Source organism: Poecilia reticulata, chromosome 13 (genome assembly GCF_904066995.2).
Source record: "Poecilia reticulata chromosome 13, P_reticulata-male-v2, whole genome shotgun sequence".
NCBI lineage: Eukaryota > Metazoa > Chordata > Actinopteri > Cyprinodontiformes > Poeciliidae > Poecilia > Poecilia reticulata.
The window spans coordinates 8893817-8921409 of record NC_088842.1 but is presented as its reverse complement, the minus strand read 5'-3'; the positions used below and the strand labels follow the sequence as shown (position 1 = coordinate 8921409).

Here is a 27593-nt window from a genome sequence, read left to right as displayed (position 1 = left end):
GAGAATCAAAATTCTGCTGCGGCGCCTGCTTTTATTTATGCTGCGAGCAAGTTTTAAGTTCCCGAGCGGTCGAGCGTGGGAGAACAAGCGTGTGTGTAGAAACAATTATGCTCGTCAAAAGACAGAATGACAGATGGAGAGTGTGAGAACGGCAAGCTCTGCGTTGCTCTGTCTTTACCTCGCCGCGGTCCCCCAGCATGGAGTCTGGTGGTTTGGGCAGCTGCTGTCCACTAATGATCTTGAGTACGAGCTGTTTCTTGGGGTAAGCTGGAAGTGGGTCATCACTGAATGGGTTGAAGGAGCCTACAGGAAGTAAAAGATGGCAGAGCAGCAACTTTAATTAATGTCATCATTTAATTCTAACATTAGGCCCTCTGTCTCCGTCATTTCCTGTGAGGGAACTTTTTTTTTCTGGGCTTTTCCCACAACCTACAAGCCTTTACAGCTCTCCAGATATGTAAAAAAACAACCTGTATATTGCAGCGCAACGCCTCAGATTCTACATTTTAGGATTTTTTTTGACAACTTACACACAATGTAATATATTTGTTATCTTGGCTTTACCAAACTTGAAGCAGTTTTACTTTCAGCAATCTGGGGTGATCAGATTTCTAAGCCATTAAACCTCTCTGAAAACTCAAGAGGGATGGTAAAATTCTCCAAGTAAGACTTTTTAAGAGAGCTCTAGTATCTTCATTTTAATCCTGGTGCTTTTGACTTAAATACCTGGTAAAAAGGCTACCATTTGATTGAAAATAAAACAAATTCTTAAGTGTGTTGTTTTTTTCTCGCAACACTTAATTGAAATGTAATTATACCTCATAATTTGAGAAATATACTACCTCCACAGCCTCACTAATAAACTGCATCTGTATTTTGGTATTTTTGGGTTTATTCGGTGCTTGGTTTTACCTTTACACATTGGAGGGGGCTTGAGGACGTAACCAATACCGCCATTCACCATGAACTTGGATCTGTTGAGCTGCATCATCCGCCCGTCTGTTTGATAGTTCAATGCAACTAAGAAAAACACAAAAAAACATCCAGTTAGTTATGAAATTTCACCTAAACGCCACCTACACTTCACGTAAATGAGACTGCATTGAGGGGTAAATTTAAAAATAAATAATTCTCAGTTTGTTTATAGGGTGAAGCAGGGTTTAAATTTATGGCTTTGGGCCAAGTTTGGCCAAAATTACTTTCTTTATGGTCGTGTCGGATCGGGCTCGGGCTTCTGTGGTGAGTTTATAAGCCTCCAATACAAACAGCACAGATAAGACCAAACGTAATCTCATGATATAAAGTTGTGTTAATCTACTTAAAGTTTAAAACATGTTTCGGTAGTTCAACGTGTTGAGGACAGCAAGAAAGTAAGGTGCAGACGTTCATTAGACTGTAACAAGCACAGCGCACTGCATAATAAATCCGCTTGCTGCCCAGCCCTGCGCCGCTGCTATCAATCACACAACCCAGATGATTTGCACTTGACTCACCCAGAGGTTACAACAAGCGACAAAATGGAGCTGGAAGGCGCTCAACCAGAGCTAAAAACAGCAGAAGTTACACTTTCTACTCAAATAGTGGCCTAAAAACGAAAGCAGTAAAATCTTAATGAAAATAATACGCTGGGCTTACTTCAGGCATATAATTAAAGTTAATTATTGGGTTGGATCGGGTCAGAGTTTTAAGGCCCAGTCTGAACTCTGATATGAAGATTGGAGATACTGACCTGAAAAGGAGAAAAAAATCAGCATCACTGCTTAAACTTAGCAGCACTGGAAGGTGGCCTTGAAATGACCCTAGTCAAAAATATTGCTGTGATTATTTTAACCAGAGCAGAAAAGCAAAGCTGCAAAATAACACCAAACTCAAAGCAGACAATTGCATCACTTTTGCTGCAGGTCAGATTCTCAAAAACGTAGCAGCAAGATGGCAAACATCCAAACGAGCTTTTTGCAGAAAGACGGAACAGAAATGCCTGAAACTAGAACTGAGAACAGTTCTACAGTCTTCAGAAGTTGTGTGCTAAAGGGGAGATAGATGAAGGAAAGGCACACAAACCATTGCTTTAGGTTTTTTTCCCCCATGTTTTTCATCAGTAAAAGAGAGAAAGAACGTTGTGATTGTTCTTAAAATATTAATGAAATGTGTCGTGACTTCTTCACCTTCTGAAATATTCTGGCAGAGCTCCCGCTTTGTACTGTCTGACTTGCTTTCTGCTCTGTCTTGTTTCATTTAACTATTTCTACCTATTTATCAATCATTGTCTTCTTCAGTAAGGTTTACTTTTATCCCTTTTCAAGAGTCTAGTCTTAGGTTTTGAATTTTTGTGTAACAAAAACGTAACAATTTAGATATTTTTTTTATATCATGCCCAACCTCGCAATTTGTTTTCATAATTAATCACTTCATCAGGTGATTAATTATGAAATGAATCACTACAGAGCTCTTAGCCGCGTTTAACAGTTTCCTGTTTTTCATCAGAAAAAAAAAAACATTACATGGAATCATCTTTGTAAACACGTTTCACCCCAAAGCTTATCCCAGAATTAGAAATTAAAGTTGTATGCCATTAAGTGGATAGACAGCACCATATGAATATTGTCTTAATAAATATATGAGATATACTGTGTCTTTAATTCTTAACATGTGACTTGTTGTTAATAAAAGTTTTGCAGTGCCTTGCAAAAGTATTAACACTTGTTACATTTTTTCACATTTTAATGCATTCAGGCCAGATTATTGTGCATATTTCTGTGATTCCTAATTCACAATATTGTTTAGAAATAAGTCTGATATGCATTTGCAGTCTCATGTGAAAGCCACTGTTGGAAAAACAAGCTATATGTTTGCGATACAAGGTGCTGTAAACAGCAACTTAAACACACCATCGCCATTGTGAAACATGGAAATGGCAGCTTTAAACGTTTGAGATGCTTTTCTTTAACCGGGACAGGAAAGTTGGTCCTTTAGGACCTCAATTACACACAATTTTCTTTGAGATTTAGCTACTGACAAAAAAAACAAGACAGTTTGAGAGGTGTGAATAATTTCAAGTAGTAAAATCTTAAATAGACAATTCAACTTCTCACCCAGCTGACAACCAACGTTCCAGTAGAACTGCGGGTTAAAATTGGACGAGTCGATGCGATAGGCTGAGGGGTAAATCCTCGACAGCTGCCTCTGGTTAAAAGCCAGGAACTGCTCGGTCCTGTGATTGACCAGAGATTGTGCTCTGGTCTCACTAAAAGACAAAACATCACCTGGAGTCCCTGAAAAACAACAACAACAACAGAGGCAGGGAGTGAGAAAATGTCAACAGGGGGTTGAGAAGCATTGCAATTTACGGCTTGTGTGTGCAGGTGTCGGTTTTGTTTCACCTTCATTTAAGCACTCCTGCGAGGCGACAGAATTGGTGAACACCACCAGGTTTGACAGATCTCGACTTAGCTTCATTGTCTTCCTCTTCCGTCCACCCCTAAAAATACGTTTTGAAAAACAGGACAGGAGAGCGATCAGACAGACTTTGGTGTACGATGTGGTCACCGTCTCACTGACCCATTTACAGTGAAAAATTCGTGGCAGGGTAGAGAGGATTGTCCATAAGAGGCAGCTTGCAAACCACAGGAAGGAGCATCAAAGGCAAAAAGCTTAATGGGAACCAGCACACACGCTGTGCCGCAATGCTCTCTCATTGTTGCACGAGTGCATCTGCAAATCACGCATACGTGTTCTCAGACAAACACAGTCAGCCGCGTTTAAGGGAGCGTCTGAGATAATTCCTGAAGACATTCATACATGAATCATCAAACAGGAACAAAGAATAGAAGGAGGAAAACTTGAACAAACATTAAGAAATAAGCTAAAAAAAATCAATTTCCACTCGCAAGGAACTTAATCTAAATGTCTACCAGAAAATAGAAGAGAATATGAATTCAGGCGAAACAGCGGCAAAGTGACGGGCAATAAAGCGAGAAGAGTCACGCAAAGATGGACAACGCAACATAAACAGCAGAATAAAGAACAAGAAACTGCAGAGTGAGGGCAACAATTTAACACAAATACTGTGAAAGTATAAAAAGTAGCGTACTGTGGTCCAAAGAAATGTGCAATTGAGTAGATTAATTTGCATATACATGTGTGTTTAAGCATTTAAAAAAGACAAACTATTTACAATAAAAACTGCACAACAGCAGGGATGAGCAGAAATGTTATTCAGTGATTAAAACTGTGCAAATAAAATCAAGATTTGGCTGCAATATGTTGAAACAACAGCATCACTGTAGCCTGAAAATATATATATATATTAAAAAAGGGCAGGTGGTTATTTTTATGTTAATTCTAGTCTCTGTTTTCTAATTGTATAAATAAAAAAAATTACTTGTCTATTTGTGAGTATGAATATCTATCCTGTTGTGGTGAAGCAGTTCAAAGGTCACCTGTTGAATTGTCCGCCAGCCTCTCTCCCGGACCTTTCCTGAACCTCTTCCTCCTTCTCCACGCTTTGACATGCCAGCCTGGACTTGGAGTGCCTCTGGAAGGGTTGAAACACACATGGAAGTTCAAAAACAGAAATGTATTCTCTGTTGTGTAGGTATGCTCTGCCTTCAGCTGACAACCTGGAAAATCTGCTAAATATATGACGCACCACGTACGAAGCCGCCTACTCGATCCCAGCCCGGCGGTTCTTCAGTGGCCAGAGGGCTGCAGCACGAGTGTCTTTAGTAAATTATGTCCGTCGTACTAAATAGACGCTGCTGTGTGCTTTAGCAGTAGCAGTTTGAATGTGTGTTAGCGTAATAGCAACAGTATTTCATTTCTTTAAGAGAGGAGCCTTAGTGAAGGGGGGCTGAGAAGATTAGAAATGTTTAGTAATTATAGTGTTTAGATTTCCAACAAACACACCGCAGTATGTGTGTGTGTGTGCACATTTGTATACAGTACACACATGCATGCACACAGCCACTGACAGACGTGGGAGGGCACATGATATGCAAAGAGGGAGGCATAAAAGACTGAAGTGGAAACCTGAGTGGGTAAATGCAGGAGGGAAAAGAGGATAGAAAAAATCCTGCAAGAGGACGAAATGTGGCTGATGATGAAAACTTTGATCTACGGAATCAATATTTCACAACATTTGAGATGGGAAATCTTTCATCGAAGACGAAGACGACGGCAGAGCAAATTTAAATTAATACAGCATGTTTAGATCTGCATTATCATGCAAATTGTAGATTCTCTATTGTTTACTTAAATGAATACGATCGACGCTCAATGGCACAAAATTATGTTGCCTCCCATTCAAAATGTTATTCAGTGCTTTATGTTTTCTTATATTCTATTATTTTATCATTTTCTGATTCTTTATGAAATGAGTCAGTCCAGCCTAGGAAGGAAGGAAGGAAGGAAGGAAGGAAGGAAGGAAGGAAGGAAGGAAGGAAGGAAGGAAGGAAGGAAGGAAGGAAGGAAGGAAGGAAGGAAGGAAGGAAGGAAGGAAGGAAGGAAGGAAGGAAGGAAGGAAGGAAGGAAGGAAGGAAGGAAGGAAGGAAGGAAGGAAGGAAGGAAGGAAGGAAAGAAGGAAGGAAGGAAGGAAGGAAGGAAGGAAGGAAGGAAGGAAGGAAGGAAGGAAGGAAGGAAGGAAGGAAGGAAGGAAGGAAGGAAGGAAGGAAGGAAGGAAGGAAGGAAGGAAGGAAGGAAGGAAGGAAGGAAGACTGAAGGAGTAGAAAAGACAGAAGTGGAGCACAATCATACAAGAGAAAGCTAAAAAAGGAGGGGAAGAGACAGAGAGGAAGACAGGATGACAAAAAGAAGGGAAGGGGACAAAGAGATGGACAGACGGAGGGAAGGAGGAGACTTAAATAAACGAGGAAAAAAAGATAGAAAGTAAGAAGGAAGAGAGGCATGGCGCAACAAAGGAAGTAAAGGACACAAGGAAAGATGAGAAAAGGAAAATTGGAAGGAATAAGGAAGAAGTTACAAATGACAGAATGGTACATGTGAGGAATTACGGCAGGAATAAAGAGAGTAATGAATCGAGGAAGGACAAAACTGAAGACGCACTGAAGGAGAGATGGGAGGACACAAGGACGCAAAGAAAGCATGTAAAAAAATAAAGGAAAAATAAAGGAAAGGAAGGAAGCAGGAAGTGAATCAAGGAGTAATATGACGAAGTGCATTTCGAGTGAAAGGAAATATTACACAAGCAGGTAGGGATGAGAGAAGAAAAGTGATGTGTAACGTTGGGAGAACAGAAGGAAGAGAGGAAAAACTAAAAAACAAATGTAAGGCAAAAAAGAATAATGTCTTCAAAGTTTCCTAGGAAATGAAAACTTTTAAAAGGATGAAACATTAAACATCAGTAAACTGTACTACGATAGAACCAAACTACTATAACCCAACCAACCAATTATGTCGATGTTTTTCGATGAACACAAGCAAAATATTCCTGCCTCTCTCCAGCTAAACTAAATTTGAACGAACCTCTCCACAAACACATAAAAAGAAGAAAAAATAAAAAATAAATAAAATTTTTAAAAAACGGAGAAAGCCCGTCTTCCTTTGTCTTACCTTCTGTTTCAGTGTTGTGATAAGGGATCTGCTTTGGGATTTCTTCAGAACTCCTTTTGAGCTCTGAACAAAGAAGAAGAAGAAGAAAAAGCAGAAAAGATATTCAGGGCCTCCTTTTCTACGTCAACAAGCTTTTTTTTTTGTTTGTATTCATATCTGGGTTTCATTAGGTAGTGAAACACAGAACACATTAGCACCTAGAGAGTCTTCTAAAGCCTAAAGCCTCGGAGCTGAAGTAGGCGCAACAAACAGCGCTCAATAAAACATCAGACAGCTGAAGAGAGCCAGTGGGCGAGAGCTGCAAAAACAAACCAGCTAGAAACACTTGGAGAGAAAAAGCCTCAGAGACAGAATGAGGTGAAGGGGATCACCGCCGATGTAGGACTACATTAGAGCGGATAGGAAACCCTGATGCACTTACACCCACCGCGCCGAGACGGCAGGCGGGAAACCGAGAATCTCTAAAAATAAGACAAGACGCGAGCGACAAAATGAAATATTAAGTAACATTTCAGGTTTTTTTTGTTTTTTTTTATAGACCGTCTTCACTCTCTTCCCGTTTTGACATGCTTCGGATGAAGATGCAGAAACAGTGCGGAGGAGCTCTGCGATCTGTTCGCCGTGTACGTTTTGACCAGGCAGGAGCTGGTCTGCTCCTTTACTCCCCGAATCCTCCTCCGTGACTAACACGATAACCTACTTTTACTCCCCTCCTCTTCGCTTCGTTCTCTTCACATGTTGACGAAGGGTTTCTCCTCCGCGAGTGCGGCTCCCGGAAGCCGCCTCGCTTGCCTTTGGGTGGGCTGTGCGGAGCGGGGCGTACCTGGCGCAGGTTCTTCTGAAGGCCCTGGTGCGTGGCTCGGAGCAGAGCTCGGATGCTGAAGCTGTCGGTGTCCTCCTTGTCCACGATCCGAGACTCCTTCAGAAGAGAATCCAGTTTCTTTCTGATGTGAGACTCCACTTGGTGATTGCCGTTGCCCTAAGAGGAAGGGAGAGCTCAGTTTTCGAGACAGATGGCAAACTGAAACGAATTTCAAAGAGCCAGGCCTGAATGGAGGTTTCTGACTGCTGGCAAAAATGTCCTTTTCACATTTTGACAGATTACAACCACAATCTTTCATGGTTTTACCGAGGAATGTATGTGACTGATGAACTTGGTGAAAGGAAATTATACACAGTATTTTTAAACAAATACACACTTTAACCCTTTCATGCATAGCGGTCACTACAGTGGACAGCTATCTAAAAGCCTTTTTATTTTTTGCTTCTTGTGGATTTTTATGTTATAAATGCACACAGACCACTAAAATGGACACTAATGCATCATAAAATACACTATCATCTACTAGCCATCAGCTGAAAATGCAAGAAATTATTTTTGTTAAATCCAATATGGCTGACAGACAAAAAAGGATGCCAACTGACCCGGTCCCTCCTTCTACTGTAGACAACTCTTGTGGGTAAAAAAAAATATTGTGACATCAGATAACCCCTAAAGAACAATACTACTGATGTATTTTTCAAATAACTTTGTATTTGGAGAAAATTACAATTGATCACCTAAAAAAATAAAATAAAATAAAGATTTTTTTACAAAAATTATTTGTTTTATGCCTTAAGGAAATAAAAAAAAAGGAAAAACACAAACGATCATAATTCATGCATGAAAGGGTTAAAATCTGGCGTACGTTGGCTTATTTTAACTCGCCTTGCCTGCTGTTGCAGTAGCAGCTGCCAATCCTTTGGGGTATGTCTCTTCCAGCTTTGCACATCTAGACAGTAACTGTGCTTTTCTATATTCTGATAATGTTTTTTAAAAAAACACAATTTTGCAATTGTGATGTTTCCATTAAATAAGAAATGCAATTCAAATCACACATGAATAAGCCTGCTCACACGATAAGTCATTAAAAACCATGGATGGTAACACTTAGAGTGCCCTTTATATTTGGGAGCAGATGCAACGTTTTGTGGAAACTGTAGTCTGATATTTTACAGAAGAGCCGACAAACTGAGCTATTGATGATGCTGTGAGGCCTCTGGTGGAGCCAGCTGCTCATTTTCCATGAAGGCCAGTGGCGACAAATAAGGGCGATGCTGCTGTTTGCAAACTGCGTAAAAAAGTGTTTCCATTGCAGTTTTGTAAAATACACAAATGTCGATTCGGCTGAAAAACCAAATCATCCTAGTGCAAAAGAACTTTTCATCAAAAACATGAGTTGTTTTGAAACTGGAGTGTGTCCATTTAGCGAATTAATTTTTGTAATTCCAATTTGCACAATCTTTTTGGTCAATGGATACACAGATACAGATATTTTATTTGCCACTTGTTCTATGGAAACTAAATGAAGTTTCAGTCCAATTAGATGAAGAACATCCGTGAAGAGCAATTTTCCAAGTCTTGTGAAGGACTCTCTCAATTGAAGTCAGATCCAGGCATTAACTGTGTCACTCTGACACATGAATACAGATTTGATGCTCCTGGTTGTGAGACGGTGGACCGCTCCAGAGTCTGGTAGCCTGAATCAAGGTTTCTTCCAGATTGCCCTGTTTTTTTCTTCTTCTTCTTCTTTCCATCTCAACCCATGTTTCCACAAACTCCGATTAGTTTTCTTATTCCCTCTGAAGAAAAGTTTCCTCAGAATTTTCAGGTGATGTGGAGTGTTAGAGTTTATGTAAGAGTAATAGAGAAAAGAAAACCAAAGACAAGTGCAAACCTAATGTCTCTGTGGAAAAGAAAATTTGAATAAAAGAAATTGGAAGTATATGGTTGCATTGTGGCAAAATGTGAAAAGTCGAAGGGCTTTATAATCTCTTTTTTAAAACTAGGAAATGCCTAAGAGACAAAAGCACTAAAATTTTCACTTTTGACTGCGAGTCCAAAGGCAAAGAATAAATTACCCAGAGGATGGGTAGCACTCTGTCATTCTGCAGCATGACGACCTGCAATTAGACGTCTGCATCTGTGGTAGTACCTCTGTTTCTTTGTCTCTCCTTCATTTCATTTAGCACTAAATGTCAGACGACAGTGGCATGCTAATCATCAGCAATAAAACAAAATATTTTCTCTCCACACTCCTTCTGTCTCTTTTACATAAAGGGTGTGGTGGAAAATAAATTACTACAAGTTAACATCTGCTCATCATGTTATATTAAATGCTTGTGAACTCTCACCAAAATAACTATTTGGGTTACATGTACAAGGTTGGAAGTTGTTTTCTTCTGCTGGATCAGAACCAGACCTTGTTTTTAATTCCTTATCCTTGCTTTTTACCCAGACCTGCTTCATTATTGATTGTCCTACAAGCTCTCTGTATTGTGCACGACATATGAATAAACCTGATTGAGTGATTTCACCTGACAGTGCTTGGTGAAATAGTTTCTTTTCCACAACAAAGGCACGTCAGTCTATTGGTGCAGTGCTAGCAAGTCACTGCTGTGGAAGCGTACTGGTGTAATGAGCAGAAACTCCCAGTAACCTGCCAACATCCCTGTCAAAATGGCGACGATCATCTGCTGTGGCATCTGCGGCGCCGCGCCGCCAGCTTAATAAAGAGAAACGACTCTATGCTCACGAAACCAAACTGGAGAATAAAACCAGTGCTTTCACCCCATTTTAAATTTGGAAATGATGTTCCTGGCACCGCAGTGCCAGACAATATCAACACCATGATGACTAAGGATGAATGTGAAAACGGCGTGCGCTCAGCGAGTGAGCGATCCGCGTGAATCTGACTTGTGGTGAAAATGTCAGCGATGTTAGTCACGCAGGTGTAAAACCTCATGTCGAATTCAAAAGAGAAATGAAAACGCTCCTTCAGTTTTCACTTTCTTTTTTTTTTTTTCTACTTGCATCATTAAGCTTTGGTTATCCTAAAACATTGCTGACAATAATTACCAGAAACATCGCTGGCCGATTACTGAAGTCGTTATCTCCACTGCAGCATCATCAAGATCACATTAACTAACCTCGGTTTTGTTGCCTGTGCAGGGTTGAAAAATATGCTGCGGATCCATTTGTTGGCCGAGAAACACGAAGTGAAAAAAAGCAGACTGATAAACCAAATGCAGATTTTAATTTATTTTGATGTAACAGAGGATTCTGTTTTAAGTGACCAGGATGGTTGGGATCTACAAATGTATAGCTTTCTACGTTTATATATTCAAATACTAGATGATCTGTTTGCATTTCTAATTTGTTGGTTTTTTTGATAAATGAGTCTTTAAATCTTAATAAATTAAAAAGATCCATCGGTCTCCATTTGTCTTAAATGCCTGCCAATTATGCACATTCTGTTTTTTGATTAAATACTTCTACACAAATCTAAAGTTAAATCTGTAGCGATGAAGTTTGCTCTGTTTTACACCAGAGTATGGTTTTACTGTGGATTTCAACACATCTGCTGGAGACTCTCTGTGCTGAGCAGATTCATGTAAAATCTGCTGCCTGTCTTTGTTTTGTCACTTTACACGAAACTAAAGGAATAAAATGTAGAGTAAAACTTCAACAACGCTGAAATCAGAACTCCGTGTTCTAGTTCGGCCTCAGCCGCACTGCCACACATCACGCATTCATCAAAATGAAAACTAAACTGAAATGAAAGGGGATATCTAATAACACAATCTATTAAATTAAATTAAAACTGAGCTAATGTTGCAGATGCGCAAAGCCGTGAAGCAGCTCATTAAGTTTTTCCAATGACTGACAGATTAGTTTAAGATTAGTCTTATAAATAAAAGATTAACGGAGATTCAAGTCTCACATTTGCATGGCTGACATGTTTGAGAATCTCTCTGCCACGACGTTTTAGGACTGAATAAAAGTCATGCTTGCTTAACACATAAGACACACAGCCACATTCCTGCAGCTTACATTGCTGCTTTTGAGTTTGAAGTCCTCTTCGATTTCGTCAGCGCTGTCATCGTCAGACACCTCCCCCTCCTCGGCGTCTGCAGACAAATAGGCAGGCAGGCGCTTCCCCTGGACGGAGGGAAAGAAAAAGAGAAAAACGCACTTGTTTGATCGTCGGATGTTCCACGCCGAGGGCAGCGCGGTCCCTCCCTTCAGTGTTCTGTTTACATGCAGAAGCCCACGCAGGTCGAACCTCGGGGATGGTTTAAAAATAAAAGCCCAACAATTCTGTGTTACGTGCAGGGCGGAGGGAATCTACGCTTTTCCCACCACTGTCATGTTTTGCTGTCAGTATATGGTACTCCGATACTTAAAAGCTGTTTTAGTTTTACATCAGATGGAACAGGATCTTCCAAAAAGTCTTGGTTTTATCTCTGGGTGTTTAACGAAAAGTTTTCCAAAGGTATTTTTGGGAAAATGCAGCTTGTTTTTCAACGCTGTTGTTTTGTCTTGGAGCTCTCCTATTGTTCAACGATGAGCTTTGTGGTTAAAGCTGCATTATGTAACTTTCATAAAAAATATGCTTTTTTATTATTATTATTTGTTAAAACTGTCACAGTGCCATGACAGTATTATGAGAGGCATATAATCTGTGGGAAAAAAAAAAATCAAGCTCTTGTTTGTGTTTCGGTCAGAAACAACCAATCAGAGCCAGCAGGAACCTCTTGGCGCTGTCAGTCATGCTCGTGTACGTGCTGAACAATGTGCTGATGGGATGGCGAAGAAACAAATTACCATTACAGGAAAACCGTCATCGGTGGTTATGCTAACGAGACTGAGCATTCAGGACAGGTTCTGAATGTAGGGAGCTCGCCGTTGCCTAGCAGTGCGTAGACAGCGCTAAGACCCTCCTCCTGGCTCTGATTGGTTATTTCTGACCAAGTGGTTTATCTCTGCAGATGGGCATTAGGGCCACAGAGGAAGACGCAGAGGAGGTTGATATTTTTCAGAGATCATCTACCTCATATAACCATCAAAGATAATATTTAGGAGTGACAAAAAATGCAACACCTGTAAAGGAGCAAATACTTTCTCACAGCACTGTACACTAGGCAACCTTATTGTTCCTGATGGTCTTTTATCTGAATTTCCAGCCATAGCGAAAACAAATTCTGCCACATTTAGGCACTCCAGAGGGCACATACTGTATCTCTTACTCAGGAAAACACAAACATCTGCAGAATCCCCGTGAAACTCCCTAAGAAGCTATTTGGACGCACTGAAAGCCCATTAGTGAGCCATTCTCAAAGTGTGAGTGGGAGTCAGGATTTTCCAAGCATCTTCTCCTAATAAAAACTGGAGGCTTAAAGCTTCCTGCGGTACATTTACCCGCCCTCCCGGCCAGGCACCGCCGCCCTCCGCTTCCACCGCTGGCACAAGCAGTCTATCACCCTGCTTTCTATGTGTGATGGTTCAAAAACCTTTTTATTAAATATCTCTTTCTGCACTGCTGTGCCATCCCATCCCGGCTCTGCTGGCCCACAGGCCAACGAGAGGCAGAAAGGAGGAGAGGAAAGAAGGGCAGCAGTAAAAAAAGTTTAATAAAAATCAATATCGCTCTTTTTTTTTTTTTAAAGACATCTGACCTGAAGCGAACAAACCAGGAATCCAACAATACAGACCGTCTTCGCACAACAAAGACTGTTTATTTGATAATCTAATAATTGTTGGAAGCCTTCAGTAATCTAGATGTGACGTTTGATGCCACCGAAGCAACGTCCGATTTATTTTCCTAAGGGCGCTCGGCTAACTTCGAGTGCAGGTATGTCAAATGCACCGACGCACCGCTGCTCTTCCTGAGCACCTGTCTGGTTCAGAGCGCGGCAGGTGCTAACGAAAGATAAGCATGTGAGGCTCAGACATGACAATTCGTTCAAATAAACATACAGATGGACCTACGCCGCTTCCCAGCCGGTGTGCTCCTCTCAGTAATGTTGTCAGGTCAGGTAAGGCAGACTGTACGTTCAGCTTTAAGCCCCTGTACAAGCTTTCTGTTTTACGGTAATGTAATAAATAGGAAAACCTTCAATGTTAAATGTAAAAAAAATTAAAAATAAAAATAAAAAACACTTAATTTGGTGTAAAAATTTAATCTAGAGTTCAAAAGATTTCACTTGCAGATTTAACTTTTATCAACTTTTTGTATGTTTTTATGAGACAAACAAAATAAAATTAAACTTCAAGAATTGTCGCTTGAGAGTTTCTGGTCCCTTTTTTCTCAGACTAGGTATGCACTCTGAGTCAATGTTTCTTCAGGCTTTCTGAAAGTCGTTTTACCTACTTTTTAAACAATTTCTGGTCAGTACCTCACTATTTTCAAAAACATGTTTGCTTGTTCTTTCTCCGGGTTCTCCGGTTTCCTCTCACAGTACAAAAACATGACTGTCAGGTTAATTGGTCTGACTAAATTGTCCCTAGATGTGAGTGCGTGTGTGCATGGTTGTTTGTCCTGTGTGTCTCTGTGTTGCCCTGCGACAGACTGGCGACCTGTCCAGGGTGACCCCCGCCTCTCGCCTGGAACGTTAGCTGGAGATGGGCACCAGCAACCCCTCCTGACCCCATCAAGGGACAAGAGTGTAAAGAAAATGGATGGATGGATGGATGGATGGATGGATGGATGGATGGATGGATGGATGGATGGATGGATGGATGGATGGATGGATGGATGGATGGATGGATGGATGGATGGATGGATGGATGGATGGATGGATGGATGGATGGATGGATGTTTGCTTGTTCAGCCACTAAGCTTAGATGCGTCGACCTTTCAAACAGAGCTAGGCTCCAAAACCCAAAGGATGAAACAACGTCTCTCCATAACAGTAAAAACTTACCATTTTAAAGTACATTTTTAGGCACTTTGTCACCAGTAGGCTGTATAAAGACATAATTTATTGGTAACACTTTATTTGAAGGGGTGTGCATAAGACTGACATGACACTCTCATAAACATGACATAACATCTGTCATGAACATGAAGAAGTCTTTATGAATGTTTATGACAGTTGTCATGAAGTGTCATTTGGTAAATAATGACACTTTTAATGCAAAGTTGCTCTAAAAGTTGCATTAAAAGTCAATTAAAAGTGCCAACTTTGCATGATTTTGTAAATTGTGATAATTTAATGCAAAGACTTTGAGCGTCGACATAATGAACCCGTGTTTATTCCACACAGTTTAACATTCACACCCTTTATAAAGACACTCCCAGAGAAAATTAAATAGTGTTGGCTGCAGCAGCCTCCTGTCTTGGTTGTTTGGATTGCTTTTTTTTCACTTGATAAGTGAAATCAAAACATATTTGTTTGCTTTCTTTTGCTCAGGTAGTCGTTCTCTGGTATCAGAATTTGAAAATAATACGCAACATGAGAATGTGACAAAACAGTAAAGATACGGGAAATTTGTAAGGTGCCAAATATCTTTGTGAATACTTTTGCTTGAGTTAAGTGCTGGAGCGGGAAAACTGTAAACTTTAACGACGCAAAACCCTTCAGAAGACTTGAATAACGCTTAAGACGACTTTAAAAGAATCACTTCAAAGTCTGAGTCTTTGATCGTGGTAAAGTAAAAAGAATAGAGGGACGCCTTTATAATTTTACGCAGCATTGTGTCTTTTTAAAACTTATTACAAACACCAGGCAACTAAGGAGGATTAATTAGCATCAGCATTCTTCAGAATTACAAATGAAAAAGTCTTAACACACAGAGTTTTAGTGCAACTTCTCATATTTGTGAAAACATTGAGCACAAACATCATAAAAACTCGTCAACAACCTGCACCGACTTTTCAGTGTCACTTTTCCTTCTTTATTGTTTTGCTTCGATGAAACTCGTGACAACTTTTGTGTTTTAGGAAAAATTAGCCTGAAATTCGGCTTTTCGTGCCTCTTAATTTAAAAGAAAATTTCTAATATGGGTACAAAAAGATTTAGTTAAGTTTTATTACACATTCTATCTTTAATATAAAACTGATTTACTTTTGTTCCATTGCTAAAATTGGTAGTATTTGAAAAAAATAAAATAAAATAAAAAAATTACGTGACAACCCCAAATGAGTCACCAATTAGCCGCTGTTTGCACTGTATATGATACAAAATATTTAAGCCAGCAGTCTGTCGCCGAGTTAATTTATGCCAGAAACTTCCACTTCCCCTCCGTCCCATTTATGATTAATAAAATGACCTACTTTCCTCTCACTTTTCCTTCTCCTCATCCTCTTCACAGGAAGTAATTAGTGGCCATGCAGTTCTGATCACTCTCCCCCTACCCTTGGTAACGCACATTAGGTAAAAAAAATATATATATCGACAGCTAATGAGTGCTTCCTCTTTATTCTCCACATTGAGTGGAAGGAACCAGAGGGAGGGTGGAAGTAGAAAAGGTGAGTAATAAGTCCTCCTCCCGTTTTGTGGCTTTTAAAAATGAAAAACACAGATGCCCAGTCCGTCCCGCCATTAAGTGTCCACTGATGTGTCCTTACTTTGATGAGGATCTTCCCTTGCAGGCTGTGCGGACTGGGCAGCATCTTAGAGTCTCTGCTCAGCACCTCTCCCACATCCAGCTTGTCTGCAAAGATTTCCCGCAGGTACTCGGCAATCTTCTTCTGCTGCTGGATGCTGCAGTGGTTCTCGATGGACAGAATCACCGGATATCTGAAAGAAGGATAAAAAAAGAGAGAGAAAGTTTGCTCAAAACCACCAAAAAATACCTGAATACTTATCAGAAGAACAGGGAAAACAAAAACTCCCAGTTTGATTTTTCATCCTTGTTGCAATCCACCTTTTCTTCTTCTATGGTATTTTCATGTGTGTTTGTAAATGTAGTAATGTCTCCGAGTGTCACTTACATCACCAAGGAAACATTCAATCTACCTTTTCCACAAAACTGTAAAGTAGCTCAGATTTTTTCCTCCTATAACAAGACATTCTTTATCCATAGGTGGAAAAATCTAATCGTCCTTTTACTTGATATCTATTTTCAGAAATTATTGACCTAAAACAAGATGTGATAGTTTGCTGAAAAGTTGCTTGTAAGCTAGCTTTGTCTTGTTTTAAGAGTACTGGGCTATCTGCACTTGAAGCGAGACAAAAATACTTGGTAAGATTTTTTGTTTTTTTGCAGTGAAATGTTGCCCTGAGGCTACTAATCACAACAGCATGAGGATAAAATATCAGCTTTGTCTTCTTGTCTTCTGGTGGAAACAGAAAGCAGGACAGAAACGAGGGAGATGACGATAAAGCAAAGTGTGTTGAGTTTACTAATCTGTCAGTATTATGACAGATTGGAAATTAATAAGGCGTGAGTTCATGAGAATTGCAGACATTTTTTCTAATTAGCAAAGGTGTGTGTTGTCTTTGGAGAGTCAGAGATGAACAAATATATTCTTAAAAAAGTACTTTATAAAATAATGTTGGGACCATTCTTTAACCTGCGCATCCCCCGTCTTCTCATCCACTAGTGTAAAAAAAGAAATAGAAATGTAACCGGTGGAGGTACTTTACATTATGTTTAACACTTTAAACAAGTCAGAATTAAGCTGTTGTGAAAATTTGATAAGTTTTAAGGTTGAGAACTTTTGCAAAGTGAATCTCTTACGTTCCTTTCTCCCGCTTGGCAACCATCTGCTGCGGTCAACCAGGAAGGAGCAGGTCAGATGACCTTATCTTGAGTGGATAATTTGTATAAACAGGTAATTTATATGAACAGCTCCAACATGGGAAAAACCCACAACAAACAACCCAGGGCAGATTCAGGGTTCAGAGTAATTACGTTTTGGAAGATAAAAGTTCAGAGTGGCTTAAAAAAAGAGTATTGTGTTATTCTGAGTAAACTCTTTAGGAAAAAGACAGCTTTTAAACCCATATTATACAAATACATTTTTTTGTAGTTTTAGCTTTTTGTTCTACCACTTGTAAATTTGCAGCATATTAGCAACACAGCAGCAAGTTTGGCAAAAGAAAAGAGCATAGGGCATAAGATAAAAAAAAATACTACAGAATTATAAATTCTGTATTATTTGCATTATTTTAATTCAGAAGGCTTAAGTATTTGACAAAGGCAGCAATTATGCATGTTAAATATTAGAGGATTTGAAACATTTTGATTAAATATAGATTTTTGCATGTAACCTGATTTTTTTCCATGTATGTAGCTTTATGGAAAATTTATTTAAAACTGTCAAAAACTATTTTTTGTGTGTGTTTATACACAGCCCAGCATGTAAAGGTAAATAAATAGATTAATAGGCTAACAAACAACAAGCTGCAACCAGACTTTAGCAATTTAGCTTGCAGTTCAGACGGCAACATAAAAAAAATCACCAAAAAAAAGATGCACTTAAGAAATGTAATGTCTTTTTTGTAATTCTTCTGCTTTTGACGAATTGACAAAAAAGCACCTCACTATATTTTTAAAATACTAGCATGCGTTAATTGCTTGTTACGTCTGCACAACTTTAATTAGGACACTTGACTTTAATCTAATTTTATATTTCCAACAGTCGGCAGGATGAGGCAGCAACGTTTGGCATAATTAAGTTGAAACAGTGCCTGTACTTGAATTAAATAAACATCTTTATAACTCAGCCACTGCCAAGATGAGAAGCTGTGAGTAGTGAAAGTGGGCCAATATGGCAGCACGAAACCGCATCAGTCACAACTTTGTTTAGGTACCGTCGGGCCCCAAAGAGACAATCAGCTGCTCCTCGGGGAGCCAGACGACACTCCGCTTAGCAGATGGTTCACTTATAGGTGCTAATTACTCCCAGAATCACAGTTCCTGGAAAAAAAAAAAGTTTTTTTTTTTTTATAGCTTTTGTATTTTATTTATTTCTATAATTTCGTGGTTAGATATGTTTGCGTAAAACAAGTCGGTCTTGCATGACAGAAAGCGTGGCATCAGGTTGTTTACCTGCATAAACCTTAAGCTGAGTTTTTCAGAGGGCTGACCGCCTTCCTGTCTCTGACACCATCAGAATCTGTCAGACAACCTCATCACAAGCAGCCATGTTGTTTGTGACGAGGCTGTCAGAAAAGCTGATTAGAAGTGGAACACTTTTTTAAATTTTTTATTAAAAATCCCGCACTTTAAAACATTTGCTGCGCTGATCTCGGTTAATTAAAAGTGTAGTTTTGCAATTGCATATTTCCATACATGAAAATATTTTTTGTAGTGAGTGTTGCAAACAAGTTTGTGCCCACAAACTTCCTTTCTTCCTAGCGACATGCAGCTCTGACTTACTGGTTGTTTATAAAGGCGTATTTGTTGATGGTCTCTATAACGGACTTGAATGTTATTTTGGACGTCAGGGTGTATCCGTGCTGCACCATCGGCTCTCCGTCGGGTCCATCCCAACAATCAACTGTGGAAAACGACATAAAATAAATTAGTCTTGGGCAGAAATAGTATTTATTTTTAGTTTTTTAAATAGCAGGGAACATCCTAGACATAAAAAAAAGATTCTTGACAGCAATCAATAAAACAGAACTAACACTTTTGTTTTAAATGACAGAATTTGTCGTAACAATAAGCAGTCAAGGGAAAAAAAAACACGGATTGCAATAGTCTATTTTCACAGCAGACATATTGATTAGTCATACTAAGAGAAACCCAGAGTGTCACTAATAGCATAAACGATGGTGCTGCTCCGTCTGAGCCATGACAGGATGACAAGTGAGATGGCAGAAATGATATCCTGACTGAGCCATTATTAACATAACACAGAATTTCCACTAGACGTTTTTTTTTTCTTTCTTCTTTTTCTTTTTCGGTACGAACGCAGACGCGAGCGCACCTTCCACACAGCGGCAGCCGGACTGCAGCACCCAGGCGTACATGTCCGTCTTGGAGTGCGAGAGGAGCTGGTCTCCGGTCAGGTACGTGTTGTGAGAGGAGGCGATGAAGTAGTTGCACAGCGGCTGCTCCATGTCCTGGTTCACCTCGTGATGCAAAGGGTTGAAGATGTCACACGTCGGGCTGCGCATGAAACTCGTGAAGCCTGGAGGAACAAAAGAAGATAAATCGGCTTGGAATCGCACCAGACCATGCGCCATCTGCATCTACCGAGTCCGACGCTTCCCCTCGTCCACAAAAAAAAGGGCTTTTATGTGTCATGCTTAACGTGGTGATTGTCTGTCTGCCAATGTGTTTGCCAGGCGATAAACTCCAAAGAACTATGAGATAGCGAAATGCGGTAAACACACTTATTATTCACACAAGACGATTCCCCGTGGCACTGTTTATCCCACCACTTCCGATGGTGTTGAGCTCGGCTTAACGAACAAGCAGCATCATCAGACAGATCAAAAGCAGACAAGAGCTGCAACAGGAGGAAATATTTGGGTGGCAGTAAGCGCCACACTCATATTCAGACATTAGCAGCAGGATAAAATGTAAATAAATGGATGAGAGGCAGTTCTTTCATGGACTTGGTCACTTTGAATTGAGATCTGGAAGACATGTCAGCATCTTAAACTCATGTTTTGGAGATTCAACTATGTTGAAATGTAAATCATGGAAAGATGTGAAATTTTGCTAAAGCTTACTGTAATTTGTTTAAAATAGGTTTTTTTCACTACCCTGCATTCGGAATTCAAAAGTTGAAAAGTTTAAAAAGCTAAAAGAAGAAGTTTCTGCTTCTTCTTCAGGGTTGTTCTTTGCTTTTGCTGCACAGAGTGACAGGGTGTTCCCATTTCCTCACAAAAAATGATAACAACTCTAAGAAAGAAGAGCTCTTATTGAATCCAAAGAACATGCTGAGAAGTTATATATACATTATGTGCAACAGCCCTTATATAAAAAACACCTTCTTTTTGTAAAAGCTTGACCTTTATCCTTTATTATAAGCTTTACATCTATAGAAAAGTTCAAAGATATCCATTTGATATGGTTTTGAAAAACTAATTTGTTTGGATATATTTGTTTGAGGGTTTTCACCTGCAGAGAGATCATGATTTATAAAATTGTTGTGAAATTTGCAAATGAAATCTGAAGCTGACTGCTGAACACTGCTCTTTCATATCTCGTGCGTTTCTATTCACTGAATCTCTACTTTTTTTTTTTGATTAGTCTACTATGTAATTATTTGCAGAATCTCCATATCAATCACCAGCAGTCACTCTGAACGATCGTAAGGTGTTTAAAAACTTTGCTACGGTTTCGGTAGTTGGTCACAGCCTCAACCTTTGTGCTCGGATTTCGGTTCAGAACACACAGAGTGTTTTGTTGAAAAATTATCATTCGTATCATCTCAAAGAAGCTGACTTTTACACTTCTGAGTGCAAAACACCATCGATTTGTCATTTCGTTGTTTGATTTATGCAAAATCTTAGAATAATTAGCATGTAGCTCCTTCGGCTGGCAAAAAAGATGTGTTTTTTTTTCTTTTTATTAATTCACACTTTTTTTAATCATTAGCATCTAAATGACACATTTGTGCAAAATGTGAATCACATAAAATTAGATATTGAACTGACTATCATCTCAATGTTCTACGTCAAATCCAGGCTTCAAGGACCGGGTGTCTCTGCTTCAACGCACAAGTAAAAACATCACCATGGAAACGTCTAAAAGTTGCAGGACGTTGGCCCCTGTTTTATGAGACACAACAAATCTATTTGTGCTTCATAGAGAAAGAAAGCACAATAACATTGTGAGATCAAGACATAATGAGGAGTGAGAATGAAGAAAAAAAATCTTTTAACTTAAAAAAAACGTTAATCAAGCAAAGTGATAACGAGAAAATAGCTTCAGGAGGTAAAATTTAAAAGGAAGGAGAATTTACATACGGTTTATAAAATGAGGTAGGCGGCACTGGTTTTGGTAGTGGGAGTCAGTTTATATATGAACATTACATTCGCTAATTCATGTAAACCTTTGTGACTGCTTCTGTAAAATAAAAGCTCAGTCAATATGAAAATTGATACATTTCCAGGCTGAATGGAAGACATCATAGTCTGACCAAGTAGACAGTCGCAGTATGCGTTCATTTTTTAGTGACAAAAGATTAGTGCTTTCCCCTTCTTACCCCCAACAATGTCTCATTTTCTATTTTCCACAAGCCTCATATTTTAATCAGACAGTTTTCCCAGAACAGGTGCCCTTCCCTTCCTCTCTTTCCTCTTCAAGGCCACCTTTCAGCCACTTAATTAGGTTGCAATAATTTATATTTTTAATATTATAGACATCTATTCCCCCCGCCTTTCATGAAAGGAGATTATCAGGGATAAAACTCTATATTTTACCAATTAGTTTGAAAGTGTTTTTATGTGTTTCCATTCGTCAAAAAGTCTAGAACACAAATATACAAGTGCAGCTCAATACATTGTTTTATAATTTAAATGTTCATTTATTTGAACATTTAAATTCAAATGTGGCATGCATGTATTTCTAATACATGCATGCCACAAACAGTTGCATGCATGTATTAGAAATAATCATTACTCACAACATGTTGTACTTCAAATCTGTTGATTTTTATCTTTTTTTTCCGTAAAGTTAATTTAAGCCCAACATTCAGCCTAAAAACTCTTGAGCTGTTCTTATTCTTCTCACATCAGCCAGAGTTTTTGACTAAACTCCCATTAGCACCTGATATAGTTTAAGAAATGTCATTAAATGAAGCTCCATCACTCTAAGTAAAATGGTCATGCTGGGAAAAATGTTCAGTTCAGTTTGTGTCACATTATGACTAAATCAAATGAACAAACAATTGCCTTTTTGTGTTTTTATTTTTCTGTATTTTTACAACAGGAAGCATATCAGTAACACTTTATTTGACAGGATGTGAATAAGACTGACATGACACTGTCAAACGTGATATAACACCTGTTATAAACATCTAGAGATCTTCATGAATGTTTATGACAGTTGTCATGAAGTGTCATTCGGTAAATAATGACACTTTTAATGTAAAGTTAAAAGTCCATTAAAAATGCCAACTTTGCATTATTTTGAAAATAATGACATTTTAATAAAATGTTGTTACTTTTAATGGACTTTCAAGGCAACTTTTAGAACATTTTTGCATTAAAAGTGTCATTATTTACTGAATGACTCTTTATGACAACTGTCATAAACATTCATAAAGAGTTCTTTATTTTCATGACAGATGTTACATCATGTTTATGACAGTGTCATAAACATGACATGACAGTGTGATTGTCTGTATGTTTATTTTTAAACACTTTAAAAATAAAGTGTTTAACAACATGTTAAACACTTTATTTAACATGCTGTTAAATAAAGTGTTACCAATATGTCTTTACGTTTTAAGACTAAACAATTGTTTTCTTTTTTAAGTAATATGGTATACTGCTCATTTCATAATGTCCTAACTGTCTTTAGTTTTGAAGAGAAGTTTTCTGTATTCTCGGATGTCATTCTGCATGGCTTTCACCACTTAAAATAGGTTCAAAGAAATATTTAGTCATTTTGATGCTCACTAACAAATAGCCTTATACAGTAAAGCCATAACAAACAACAGGATGAGAGGAAATCATCTGCTGGATGTAAATTCACCAAAGATGCTTTGGAAAGGGAAGAACTAACAAGAACGTTACCTTCTATCCCCAAAACGCCTCTTTGTTTGTTCTCATCTGATACTTCAAACTTGTCGAAAATTTCTGCAACATACTCTGACGTCACGTTGGTCATCTACATAAATAAATTGGACAAAAAAAAAGGCAACAAAAAACATGGTTACTTACTAAAATACAGCAAGTGACACATACATTTCTTACAAGTGTTGACAGAGAAAAAAATTATGCAAATATACAGTATAAAAATCCAGAAATGTAAAAATAATGCCAATTTTTCTTCTAATTTTAATAATAGTGACTATAATAATATGACATTTGGTCAATAGAAAGGTGAAATAATTAGCTTACAGAATTTATGTGGATTATCGTAGATCTTGGGGACAATTAAATACAACAAAATGACTGATTATAAATCAGAAACAAGTCAAGAGCTCCAGCAAAACAAGTCAGTTTAGTTGTGATACATCAAATGAGGAATTACTTATGTCGTAATAACATAAATTAAGCCTTTTTCTCCGTGGTAACATTTTAAATTAAAGAGGCTGACTGAAGGGAAAGTGTTTTTACATGGAGAGAAACTTCCGCCAGGTTTATTTACTCGCCTTCTGCTCATTGCGCAGGAAGTTGGCGAGCTCCTCCACAGTCAGGTGGTCCTTCCTGTCGCTGTACGCCATCATGAGCAGGAACAAGTCCCGTCTCAGAGACATCATCTTGTAGAAGACGGAAAACTCCTCGTACGTCAGCGTGCCCTGATGATCGTCGGTGTCTGCTTCCTGAGCAGAGAGAAAAGGTGATTTCTTTTATTTTACACTGTTTTACCTACATAAAACCTTCATTGCTTATCGATACGAAAGAAAGAGTTCCTGTTGGTGTTTAAATGTTAAATAAAAAAACTGCTTTCCTACAGAACATGTTAAGTTCTTGGCTTCAAAATCAAAGCTTCACCAGTCATCTATCCAATGCAATGTTTTTTTTTTTTGTTTTTTTTTTATTTTGTAATACAAATGAGCGTCTGTGTGTCATGGTTCGACTCATCCGCCGGTTTGCGTGGCTCCACAAAGCAAATACGATTCCCTTCTCACGAGGAACGAGTAAACATAAAGTCGGTGTCACCACAATTTAGTCAAATGAAAAATTAAGTTGATTCATTCTGACAGTCGGGCACAGAGGATTTAATGTCTAAAGTGCCACAAGAAGCACAAACCCCCTGCCCTCCTCAACAAAACCGACAACAGCACCATCATAGAAAAGAAAAATAACACAAAAAAGATTAAAACAAAAAATAAATAAATGAAATATTGTTCAGTTGAAAAGACAAGAACTTAGACTTTCTTTATTCTTGGAGCAAATGCATTGTGCTCAGTTTATGTGCTGAAATTTGTTATTGTAGTCAGCTTGTTTCTATTTTATTTATTTTATTTTTTGGTAATTTATTGTGTCAAAATTTAATCGGGGCCTGCCAAAGTGTGCTCGTTGGTTTAACCCAGCGTTCTGATGCTGAAAATTAGCATCAATGCTAAAGTAAGCTACAATGTAGTCAATGGCATGAGGAGAGTCACAAGCATGTTGAGTAACATGGACTTACTCCATTCAATATCTTAAAATTAGTGTATAAGCTAAAATTAGCCAAAATGCTAATTGTTTAAAAAAACATAAGATTTCTTCTGCTCTTTTGAAATACTACTTAACTTACAATAAGTACTACTCAACAAGAATTGTGCAGTTATGTTTTTATGAAAAGTGAAAATTTGTCTTTTTTTTTTTGTCATTGGTTTTGTCATTATCTTTTTTTTTTTTTTTTTTTCAAAATCTCTCTTACTGTTTATTGAATGTCACATGCTGTTTTTATTTTTTCTTTAATTATGTAAAGCACCTTGAAATGCCTTGCTGCTGAAATGTGCTATTCAAATAAAATGTGTTTGTTTTGTTTGTTTTGTTGGTTGGTTGGTTGGTTGGTTGGTTGGTTGGTTGGTTGGTTGGTTGGTTGGTTGGTTGGTTGGTTGGTTGGTTGGTTGGTTGGTTGGTTGGTTGGCTGGCTGGCTGGCTGGCTGGCTGGCTGGCTGCTAATTGCTAATTAGTGCTATTATTAGCCTTAGCATTAGTCTTAGCATTAGCCTTAGCAGTGCACTAGAAGTAGCCTTTTCCCTAAAATAGGATTTTAGGATTTTTTCTTATTTATTTGATGTGTTTAGCACTGAATGGAGGAAGTCAATGTAAGACAAGATGTTAGGGATACCTCACATGCCACTGTCACTGATTAAGACTAATCTTAAAACTGAGTGAGAACACTGAGTGTTCCGCCATGTTGTAGTTCTAACCTTCAGTCATTGTAGTTCTAAAGAGAAGCTTGGCTCTCTGCCAACTGTCAGCCAACTGTCATGTGAGGGAGAGACAGAATTCTATCTGTTTGAAGCAGTCACTTTTTCTGAAAAAAGCAGTCCGAACAACTGCTTCCCGTTCAGGATCCGTAAAAGCGATCCGAAAATCGTTTGAAGCGTGTGAGAGAGCAATTTCTCGTCTCCGATAGTACCGCGATTCATATCTGTAGCTCACTCATAATAATAGCAGTGATGAGAGAAAGATGGTGTGAGCTGATCTCTGAAATTTTTCAGAAAAGTATGAAAATGAATGGCTGAGAGCCAGTGGCTACCCTGTCACTTGATTTCGCTAAATCAGGCAAAATGTACCAGCGATTCAACACCAACAAATCCCCAATACAAATGATTATTTTTTTCTTTTCTAAGCCTACATTTCTCTAAACATTGATCCATTCTGCTGATTTTACTCCCCCCGTCTTGCTGCATCTTTTCAGGGTCTGATATTAGCTGTATGTTGCTTGGTCCATTCGACTCCACAACTAATCTAACAGCACCACATATCCCTTCCCTCATGCTCCCATAACACACACACGCGCACACACACAGAATCTAAATACAAAGCAAGCAGCAGGATAAATCAGTCCGGTGGACTTGGAATGTGTCGACAGAAAGTAAACAGATTTTAGGTATTTTAGGCTGCACAAGCTGTTAAAATGGCAATGGTACTGTCTATCACAGCATAAACTGGAGAAAATAAAGCAGCAACTTTCTCAGGTTGGTCACAATCCAAAAAGTGAGTTATTTTACTGGGTTATTTTAAACTGGGATAAAGGGGGGGAAAGCATGTCACCTACTCTGTCGACTGAATAATGGTAATAGAAAATGGAAGAGTTTAGAAAGTGACTTTGGGTATTTTTAATTATGGCGCCAAATGTAAAACGTAACTATATTGTATATTAAAGATTGAGAGAAACCCCTTGATTACTAAAAGACACATTGTGATCCTGACAAAAATGTTTTATGAATTTTAAGAATAACTTGATTTTAGGTTGAAAAACACAACAGCACCTTGCATTGGTTTTCTCATGCGTCAAACCTTTCGACACACATTCAGCATAAGCACAGAGTACAATCCATTTTTTGTGATGGGTCAGCACAAAGTAGTGCAAAATTGGGACATGGAAGGAAGACAATTTATGGTTTTCAACTAAATATTTAAAATTAGTGGAAAGAGATCTCATTGGGCCTCCCTGAGCCAATGAATTATAGAACCTTTGTTTGTTGTATTATCCTCTGACTGAGACTTTGTATCAGTTTCCCAAACTTTCTGTTGAAATACGACCGTCTGTTTCGAATCAGAGGGTTTTGTGGTCTTCGTTTCGTCAGCCCTTATGAGAGCACACCCACTTTTAACCACCTGCTTATCATCGCGTAAGCTAAGCTATATATATTTTCCATGTTGAGGTGAGACCATTGCCAAATAAATATGCATATAATTAGAAATGACCGTGGCTTCCCTGCTGACTGCTTGTCGTTCGGCTTTACCTGTGCAGCCGCCTGTCACACCTGCTCCCGTTTATCATTAACAGAAGAATCCAGGACACACAGTCTGACACACACTCCTCTGGTTTGCTCAGTACTGTCGGTCGCCTCGATGACCCCCCCCCCCCCATTCATTTATTTACATTTATCTCAGCCTGTCACACTGTTCATGAAATGGCAACTGAGATTAAATTTTGGGTGATTCCTGCTCAGTCTTTGACAATTGCCTCTTTCAGATAAAAATGCAAATGAGACTCACTGAACTACGTTTCACCAATCTGCAGCTGACCGCTTTTGTAGAACCTTTGGGGGAACTGTTAGCTAAACTAGTTTTGCTAAAATTGTTGTGAAAGAAAGATTTTAGGATTACGGCATTTATCTTTTAGAACTTCCCATCTGAATTCATTCTGCAAAACTTGTACCCCAAAAAACTTGGGAATCAATCTAATCTGTGTGCAGTGGCGCAAAAAGTGGGTATGCAGGGTATGCAACGCATAGGGGCGCAGCACCAGAGGGGGCGCAAAAAACCCAGTCTGGAGGGGGCTTTACGCTCCTTCACCTCGCGCACAAAACGAGGCAAATGTAGCGAGTTTTACCCTTCACGTATCGTTGCCTGGGGGGGGGCGAGTGTCGCTCCTTCACCCTGACGTTCCTTCCCGTGGGGGTTGGGGGGGGATGATGGGGGGCGCCGATTTATGTTTTCGCATCCACCTAAAT

The 27593-nt window shown here is 38.9% G+C and overlaps 1 protein-coding gene across 4 annotated transcripts in view; it reads right to left on the bottom strand.

The window, feature by feature from the left end:
- The window catches only part of plch1 (phospholipase C, eta 1), a 74102-nt gene that overhangs the window by 7587 nt on the left and 38922 nt on the right, over window positions 1-27593 (bottom strand). For all 4 annotated transcript variants that reach the window (XM_008425058.3, XM_008425059.3, XM_008425057.3 and 1 more), the window contains 13 exons: window positions 23619-23789; window positions 23038-23131; window positions 19272-19475; window positions 18719-18839; window positions 15960-16131; window positions 11441-11548; window positions 7391-7546; window positions 6568-6630; window positions 4440-4534; window positions 3381-3478; window positions 3093-3272; window positions 913-1020; window positions 179-303 (listed from right to left, as the gene is read on the bottom strand). In XM_008425058.3, the coding sequence (XP_008423280.2) occupies window positions 179-303; window positions 913-1020; window positions 3093-3272; window positions 3381-3478; window positions 4440-4534; window positions 6568-6630; window positions 7391-7546; window positions 11441-11548; window positions 15960-16131; window positions 18719-18839; window positions 19272-19475; window positions 23038-23131; window positions 23619-23789 (1695 nt within the window). The remainder of the gene's footprint in view (window positions 1-178; window positions 304-912; window positions 1021-3092; window positions 3273-3380; window positions 3479-4439; window positions 4535-6567; window positions 6631-7390; window positions 7547-11440; window positions 11549-15959; window positions 16132-18718; window positions 18840-19271; window positions 19476-23037; window positions 23132-23618; window positions 23790-27593) is intronic.